This window comes from Passer montanus, unplaced genomic scaffold (genome assembly GCF_014805655.1).
Source record: "Passer montanus isolate IOZ18808 unplaced genomic scaffold, ASM1480565v1 scaffold10, whole genome shotgun sequence".
NCBI classification, from domain to species: domain Eukaryota; kingdom Metazoa; phylum Chordata; class Aves; order Passeriformes; family Passeridae; genus Passer; species Passer montanus.
The window spans coordinates 31,537,500-31,545,260 of NW_024356505.1; the positions used below are offsets into that span (position 1 = coordinate 31,537,500).

Consider the following 7,761-nt stretch of genomic DNA (forward strand, 5'->3'; position numbering starts at 1 on the left):
TCACTGTTCCACCATAGTACATGAGCTATGAATTTAAAACATTAACCTTTTACACTTCAGTATGCATCCCAGGAAAGGCAGGTGCTTACAGAAGTGCAGACAACAGATATGAGAGGCGGGTGTGCACATTCCTAAAATAACACCCGTTTTAAAAGGATACTTAACATGCCATGGGAGATGACTCTTTTGTAAAGGCTCAAAGACACCATCATCTTTCAAAAAAGGAAAGAAGCATGGTAATGCACCTCCCAGTTTTGGCAAACACTTTTTCAGAGCAACTTGTTGAGTGACTTGTTTTCTTGTGTCTACACAGGTAATGACTGGAGCATGAATGTTGCTCATAGTTTATGGAACTACCTAGAGATACAGCAGCTGGAATAACCAGGGCAGGAGGAGAGGAAAAGCTTGAAAAAGTCATTTATCAAAAGTCATTTTATTGACAAAATAGAATACTCATATTTGCTCTTACAGGGGTAGCCTCTAAATTTTTACAAAAAAATTTACAGACTGTATAGCTTTGGATATATACATATTTTACACATCTGTACAAGGTAACAAATAATTATATAAATACATCCTTTAATGTAGGAAACCCGTATTTAGCTGGGGTGTATAATTAAGACATTTTTTGATTCAGTCAATATTGTAAGGCATTTGCCTGGTCATCCACATCCCAAAAACCTGCAGTCCCCAGCAGACTCCCACCTCAGGATGGGGGGAGGAAGACCCTCTCTCCCACGAGTAAAGAGCTGCTGTTAGTCCAGAGTGATTCAGAAGCTGCTGTGCCTTGCCCTCTGCAAGACACGGGTGAGCCTCTACCCTCCTCTGCCAGCAAAATAATAAGCTGGCTCCTTGAAGTACATGCTCCCTGCATATGAATGGAGGGGAAGGAGGAGGGGGTTGGAGCCTGGGGCCTCTGCCAGCTGCATTGTTCTATACAAGCTGTGGCTAATAAGGACCATTAGGGGTTCATTAATGGCACCAAACAGTGAGGAGGCATTTTAGGCAGGCCAGTGTCCCTCATTCCCTAACCTTTGGCCTCTTTCCCCCTCCTCACACTTGAGACAGGGGCATCTGCTTGGGATAGGAGACAGAGCTGGCGGTGCCTGATCTCCACGTCAGGCCGGTGCTGACATCGCTGTAGAGTGAGCCACCACCTCCGGCCCCGAGTCCTCCTGCCGTGGTGATTACTGCCTGTCCACCTGCTCCTGCCCCCGCGCCCCCAGCCACGGCAGCGCCTTTGCTGGCCCAGCAGCAGCGGGTGCAGAGGGCCCTCCAGGATTCCAGGGTCTTGCCAGACCAGACCCAGACGCCAGAAGTGATGCCCACCACCAGGCACATGAAGTACTTGAGCATGAAGACGGCGTAGTCAGGGCGGCGGGCCTGGTCAGGCTGCTGGTCACGCAGGCAGGGGCAGTTGTGCGTGGCCTCCCAGCGGGGCCGGTTGTGCTGCTCGTAGAAGAGGCAGGCGACCACGCTGGCGGCTGGCACGGTGTAGAGCACCGTGAAGAGTCCCAGGCGTATCATCAGCTTCTCCAGCTTGTGGGTCTTGGTGGGGCCACCCTGCTGCTTGATGACGCTGCGGATACGGAAGAGCGAGACGAAGCCAGCGAGCAGGAACATGGAGCCGATGGCCAAGTAGATGAGCAGAGGTGCCAGCACGAAGCCCCGTAAGTTCTCCAGGCTCTGGTTGCCCACGTAGCAGATGCCAGCCACGGGGTCCCCGTCCACAGAGCTGAGCGCCAGCACAGCGATGGACTTGACGCTGGGGAGCAGCCAGGCGGCCAGGTGGAAATACTGCGCGTAGCCCGCGATGGCCTCGTTGCCCCACTTCATGCCCGCCGCCAGGAACCAGGTGAGGGAGAGGATGACCCACCAGATGGAGCTGGCCATGCTGAAGAAGTAGACGAGCAGGAAGACCACGGTGCACAGCGCCGGGCCGGTGCTCTCGTACCGCACGTGCTCGGCCACCGCCAGCTCCGGCTGCAGCTCGGCCGCGCCGCCCGCCGCCCCGGCCCCCGCGCCGCCCGCGCCCGCCCCGCCGCTGCACGCCACCTTCTCGTGGCCCGCCACCAGCCGCACCAGGTAGCCGAGGGACACGAAGAGGTAGCAGGCGGCCAGGAAGATGATGGGGCGCTCGGGGTACTTGAAGCGCTCCATGTCGATGAGGAAGGTGGAGACGGTGGCGAAGGTGGAGAGGAAGCAGAGCACGGACCAGAGTCCGATCCAGAAGGCGGTGAAGGCGCGCTCGTCGGGGCTGAAGTAGGGGTTGTGGCAGGGCAGGGCGCAGTTGGCGATCTGCCCCGTCTTGACGCGGTTGTAGAGCGGGTGCCGCTCGCTGGACACCGACACCATGGGCGCCCGGCACTGGCAGCCCGGTTCGCAGGGCGGCGGCGGCCGCGGCTTGCGCGGAGCCTCGGCCGGCGGGGCGGCGGCGGCGGGGGGCGCCTTGGCGGCGGTGCCGGGCTTGGAGCCGCGGAGCGGGGGCTTGGCGGGCGGTGGCGCGGCCGTGGTCAGGTCCGTGCGGTTGTAGTCCATGCAGAGCGTGTCTGGGCTGCCCTGCTCGGGGAGGCGGTCGCAGCGCATCCTGTCGGGCCAGGCGAAGCCGTACTGGCGCATGAGCGGGGCGCAGCCGGCCTTGGCCCGCTCGCAGACGCTGCGGCAGGGCGGCAGCGGCTTCTTGTAGTCCTCCAGGCAGATGGGGGTGTACATGCTGCAGAGGAAGAAGCGCAGGTCGCTGGAGCACTGGATCTCCACCAGCGGCCAGAACTGGTGCACCTCCAGCCCGGCCTCGTCCTGCGTGTCGTGGTTGAACTGGTTGGGCATGTAGGTGTAGTTGTAGCCGATGCCTTTGCAGAGGGGCACGGTGATCTCCTGGCACGACAGCTCCTTTGCCGAGGAGGAGGACGAGGAGGACGCGGCGGCTGCGGCCGAGGCGGCGGCGCAGCCGGCGCGCTGCAGCAGGGACAGGGCGGCGAGCAGCGAGGTGATTTCCAACAGGTAACTCCACTCCATGCTCGGCGGCGCGGGGGCGGCGGCCCCGGCTCCTCTCCCGTCCCGCTCAGCAGCCGCGGGGAGCGCGGCGCCACAGCACCGCCCCGGCCCCGCTACCCCGGGGGGCGGAGGGCGGCCCCCTCCGTGCCGGTCGCAGGTGAGAGCTCTCGCAGCCCCCGCCGGACTCCGTCGTCCGCGGGCACCCGGTGAGGGGGAGCCCCCACTCGGCTCCGGAGGATGGGGGTCGCTCACGGGAGGCCCCTCAGCCGCCGCCGCATCGCTCCCCGCGGGGTCGGTTTCGCAGGGGGAAGCGCAGCTCCAGCGCCGGCCGGGCACGGGGCGGCGGCGGCAGAGAAGTTTGGCCGTCAGCCCCCGGGCGGCGCGGTGAAGAAGGCTGAGGCGTCCCGGGAACCAGGCGGTGCCGGGCTCCCACCGCCCCGAGCGGGCAGGCAGCGGCGGGGCCGGAGCTGGGGCGGCCGGAGCGGCTCCTTCTGCCGCCCTCCCGAGCGCACGGCTCCGCGGGTGACGGCCGGGCGGTGCTCGCCCTGCGCTGGGTCCCCGTCCGGCTGCCAGGCACCCCGGCCGCGGTCGCGCCACCTGAGCCGCGGGTCGAGCGCGGCAGCGCCTCCGCCAACTTCTCGCTCTCCGGCCCCGGCAGCGGCGCTCCGGCCGCCGCGCTCTCATGAATATTTATAGCGAGCGCCGGCGGGCCCCGCCCCCGCCGCCTCGTCCGCCTATCAGCCGCGCTCGGGCGGGACGCGGGGGGCGGGACGCGGAGCTCCTTAAGGTGGAGCCGGTGCCGGACTGTGGTGGTGCTGCTGGGACGTGGCGGTGTTTGTTCGGACCCTGCCCGTGCGGGGACGCGCGGCTCCGCACCGCGGTGCGCGGGCTGCGGCAGCCACGCACGGCCCGGGCTGCGCAGGGGACCTCCGTCCCCTGCAGGGCCGAGTCACAGCCACTGCAGCAGCAGTTTAAGTAGCGCTCGGGGCTGTCTCGGAAGGGGTTTCCTATCACTTCCTTGCTGCCCGCGGGATTCGCCGCCCGTGCCGGTGCGCGCTGCCCCATGCCCTGCACGTGTTGGTGACGGGGGTGGGAGCGCGGCGAAGCCGGGGGTCCCGGCAGTACCGCAGCCCACACCCGGCCCCGCTGCCCCGGCCCCAGCGCGGAGCTCCGAACACCGCGCGGTGCGAGCGCGGCGCTGCAGGCTCTGCCCGGGGCCGCGGCGTGTGAGGGGCGACACGGGGACCCCCGAGGCGCGGGCACCCGCGGGGCACGGCGCTCGCCGGGGCGTGCTGAGGCGGTGCCGTGTGTGCGCCCGGCCGGGAGCTCCCGGCGGGAGCAGCCCCGCGCCCCGGCAGGTGGACACGGCTCCCAGCCGGGCGGGTACCCGCGGTAGCCCCGCGGCCGGCCCCGGGTGCACTCTACCCGCGGGACAGGGGCCCGCACCGCGGCCCAGGGGCAGCGCCGGGAGGCCGGTCCTGGCACGGCCGCGGCTCCCGAGCGCCAACCCGGCGCCGCGGCGGGGACCGGACCGACAGAGGAGCCATCTGCGGCTGGATGGCCGCTCGGCCGCCGCCGCCCCGCGCCCGGGAACCCCCCCGCCCTCCGCTCCTGGGGGCCGTCGTGAGAGGAGCCGCTGCCTTCTCCGCTCGCGGCGGGGAGGGGGCGGGCGGGAATTCCGGCGGCCCCGCCGCAGCCAGACCACCTTAAGGGGAGCGGCGGCGGGCGCGGGCTGCGAGCGCGGCGGGGCCGTCCCGGGGGGTTGTCGCGCTCCCGGGACGGGGCGTTTGTTTGTTAATTGCGGCGCTGCTGCGCCTGGCGCTCGCGCGGCGCTCCCGCTGCGGCCCTAATGACTGGAACCGCGGGAGCGCGGCGGGGCCCGTCTGCCGGCGGCGGGAATCGTGTGATTCGCGGGGAGTCACACGGAGAGAAGCGGGGCCGGGGGGGCAGCCAGCCCGCCCCGGGGGGCGGTGCGGGGCGCTGGAGGAGGAAATGGAACGCGTGAGGCCAAACAAGGAACAATCCCCGGGTTGTTGGCTGAGCCAACAGGCTGCTGTCGCCGGCTCTGTCGCCGTGTGAGCGCACGCGGGGATTACCCCGTTCGGAGGAAATGGGCGATGATGGGGCGATAAACGCGCCCGCTGTGTGACCACAATGGGTTTGCAATTGGCCGAGCGCCGCTCCCGCCCCGGCCCGCAGGGGGCTGGGAAGCTCCCGGAGGCCGTGGCCGCGCTCCGCCGGGGCTCGGGCTGTGCAGCCGGTGCCGCCGTTACACGTGGTGCTGTTTGTGAGCACGGTCAGAACTTTTCCAAAAGTAGCAGGTGGTTATTTCAGCGCTAATTTAGTGAACAGCATTGTGAAAAGTGTTTCGAGATCGAACAATGCCCGGTGAAGAAAACGTCTGGCACAGGACTCAGTGACGGATAGAAGTGTAAAAAGTCTCCAGTCCTGGATGCGATGCTCCATTTTAAAAAATGGCTTTTTTTTTTTTTTTTTTTTTTGCTGGTGGCTACTTGAAGCTCACCTTATTTAAAAATCTCTACAGAATGTAGAACTGAGCGAGTCTAGTCGGGGGAGCCGGGCGAGTCTGTAAATTACCGCTCTGTCAGGATTCCTCTTGCCTCTTACAAAGTACCTTTTTATGCTGAACTTAAACTTTACACTACAGAGACAGCAGATGTGAGGTGATGGCTTCCAAAAGCAACACAGATGCTGTAAAATTTCCATTGCTATATTTCAGCGAGGAAGCTCAGGAGACATGCTGAATGCTGCAGTTTAGAATTACACTCTAACTCTCCTAGAAATAAGAGAATACCGAGTTTCTCAACAGTACATTTGGCTTCATTTTTGCTGTCATTCATATGCTCTTGTTTTCTTGCAGCGAGAAGAAGAGATGCAGCACAAAGATACTGTGTGTCTTGAAGCTGTTCAGTAATGACAGAATTGGTAATATGGAACTTTATGGCAATTTAGTAATGACTGCATATCCAAATTCCCCAGTAAGACCATGATAATTTTTTAAATTGTCTTTCAGGTATATAAAACAGCACAGCTGTGGGGAGGCTGCTTTGCTTTATGTGACTGAAAAGCAGCCTGGTTAGCTCAACACTGTGGAATCAGGGCCCATTGTGTGTTCCTCATACTTGGGAGACTTCCCTGAAGTCCCTAGAAGTCCTGTGATGAAGGAATCAAGGGTCAAGTCTTTAAAATGGTTTGTGTGTTTATTCCAGAAAATTCAGCAGCTGCTTTTTCTGAAAAGCTGAACTTTGCTATAGCAATGCAGAATACTTTAGAGCACATTTTTCCCCTGAGATTTCAAAACAGATGTCCAGTCATCAAATCCTGCAGAAATATAAAGCTGGCAAGAATGTTACAGATATTATAACTTTTTACAAAGTTACAGATTTGACTTGTTGTCAAATCTAGTCACTTTCTGACTGGTCTTTGTCACTACATATCTTTGTTGCCACAGATACTCACGCCTCTTTTAGTCAAACAATTAGGTTTGGCACTGGCCCCTCTGACACAAGCTTGATTTTTCTGTGCATCTGAGGCTTTGCATTTGGGATTATATGGGTCCCACCAAACCAGGTAATGGTAACTACAGGACATTTTAGTTCAAAAGAATTAAATTTGTCTTTTTTAAGTGGAAGTAAAAATTGCACATGAAATCTTGGATTCAACATGCTATTTTGTTTATGTAAAAATAAAGATGTTTCATTTATAAGATTCAAAAAAATTGCTTTTTAATTTGCCACTGAATGTTCTCCAGTAAATTTTAGTGTGGCATTGTCTGCATTGGATAGGTCACTGAATGGTGCTTTTATAAAAGTGTTTGAAAAGAAGAACTTGGTCCATGGAAATTGTTCAAATAATCTTGTTAGAATGAAGCCTTGACTGAAGGCAGTAATTTCATGGATTAAACCCAGAAGGGCTGGCTGGGCTGATCTCCTTCCTATCACAGGCCACAGAGCTTTGTGCAGAGACTGTCTAAGCAAATGCTGGTTAGCTGCAAGACATAGGGGATTTTGCATGGACAAAACATTGAACAACACCATGAAACTGGAAAATGTGGAACTTTTTGAGGACAGGATAAATAGGAGTTGGAAGAAAGAGTATTTTTACAGGCCATTTAGTAAACACGGTGAGGTAGAGTTGCATCTAACTATGTTCAGCTTTCCCCTAAAAAGTTCCAATTAAAAGTAAGGGAAACTGTTTTTTTCCCCAGTCTGTCCTTTTCTCTCACATGCCACATGTGGTCCAGAACTGAGCAACATGATGGCACATCCAAGTATGGGAAGGAATTGCCTGGTTTGTACTTCTGGAATTCCAAAAAGTGCAAATTATGAACAAAACTCCAGTGCTGTGAAACCTGAAGAGAAATAGGGGTAGGAGAATACAGTATGCATCTCTGTCTTACAGTTTGATATTTTTCCTTTTACGAAAATAAATAAATAAATGGCATTCAATACATCTTCTGAGTCAGCCTGTACTTTATTGTGATTCATGAGAACGTTTTGTAGGCAAGAACAATGTTCTGCTTACATTTTTTCAGGCATGTCAGATCTGATTGGGGATGGGCACAGTACCATGGTGGTGCTACTGTTATTCAGTGAGACACGAGAGAGACCTCAGGAAAGAAGAAAATAGGCTGAATACAATGTGCTGCAATAGCTACTCCTGGAGTGCAGTGAGCAGGTGACAGAGCAGGAGGAGAAACTTCTGGAAGAGTACTTTGGTGTCACTTTGTCATAAAGGATGATCACA

General features: G+C 58.3%; 1 protein-coding gene and 1 long non-coding RNA gene across 2 annotated transcripts; one reads left to right on the forward strand and one right to left on the reverse strand.

Moving 5' to 3' along the window:
• Positions 1-413: 413 nt before the first annotated feature.
• Positions 414-3,682, reverse strand: FZD8 (frizzled class receptor 8). Its single transcript, XM_039710651.1, has one exon. It carries the CDS (start codon positions 3,676-3,678, stop codon positions 1,054-1,056), a length of 2,625 nt encoding a protein of 874 aa, XP_039566585.1. The 5' UTR covers positions 3,679-3,682; the 3' UTR covers positions 414-1,053.
• A 1,005-nt stretch (positions 3,683-4,687) lies between these two features.
• Positions 4,688-7,425, forward strand: LOC120502805. Its single transcript, XR_005627598.1, has 3 exons — positions 4,688-5,069; positions 5,876-5,940; positions 6,029-7,425. It is a non-coding gene; the product is annotated as an uncharacterized LOC120502805 (long non-coding RNA).
• Positions 7,426-7,761: the final 336 nt, after the last annotated feature.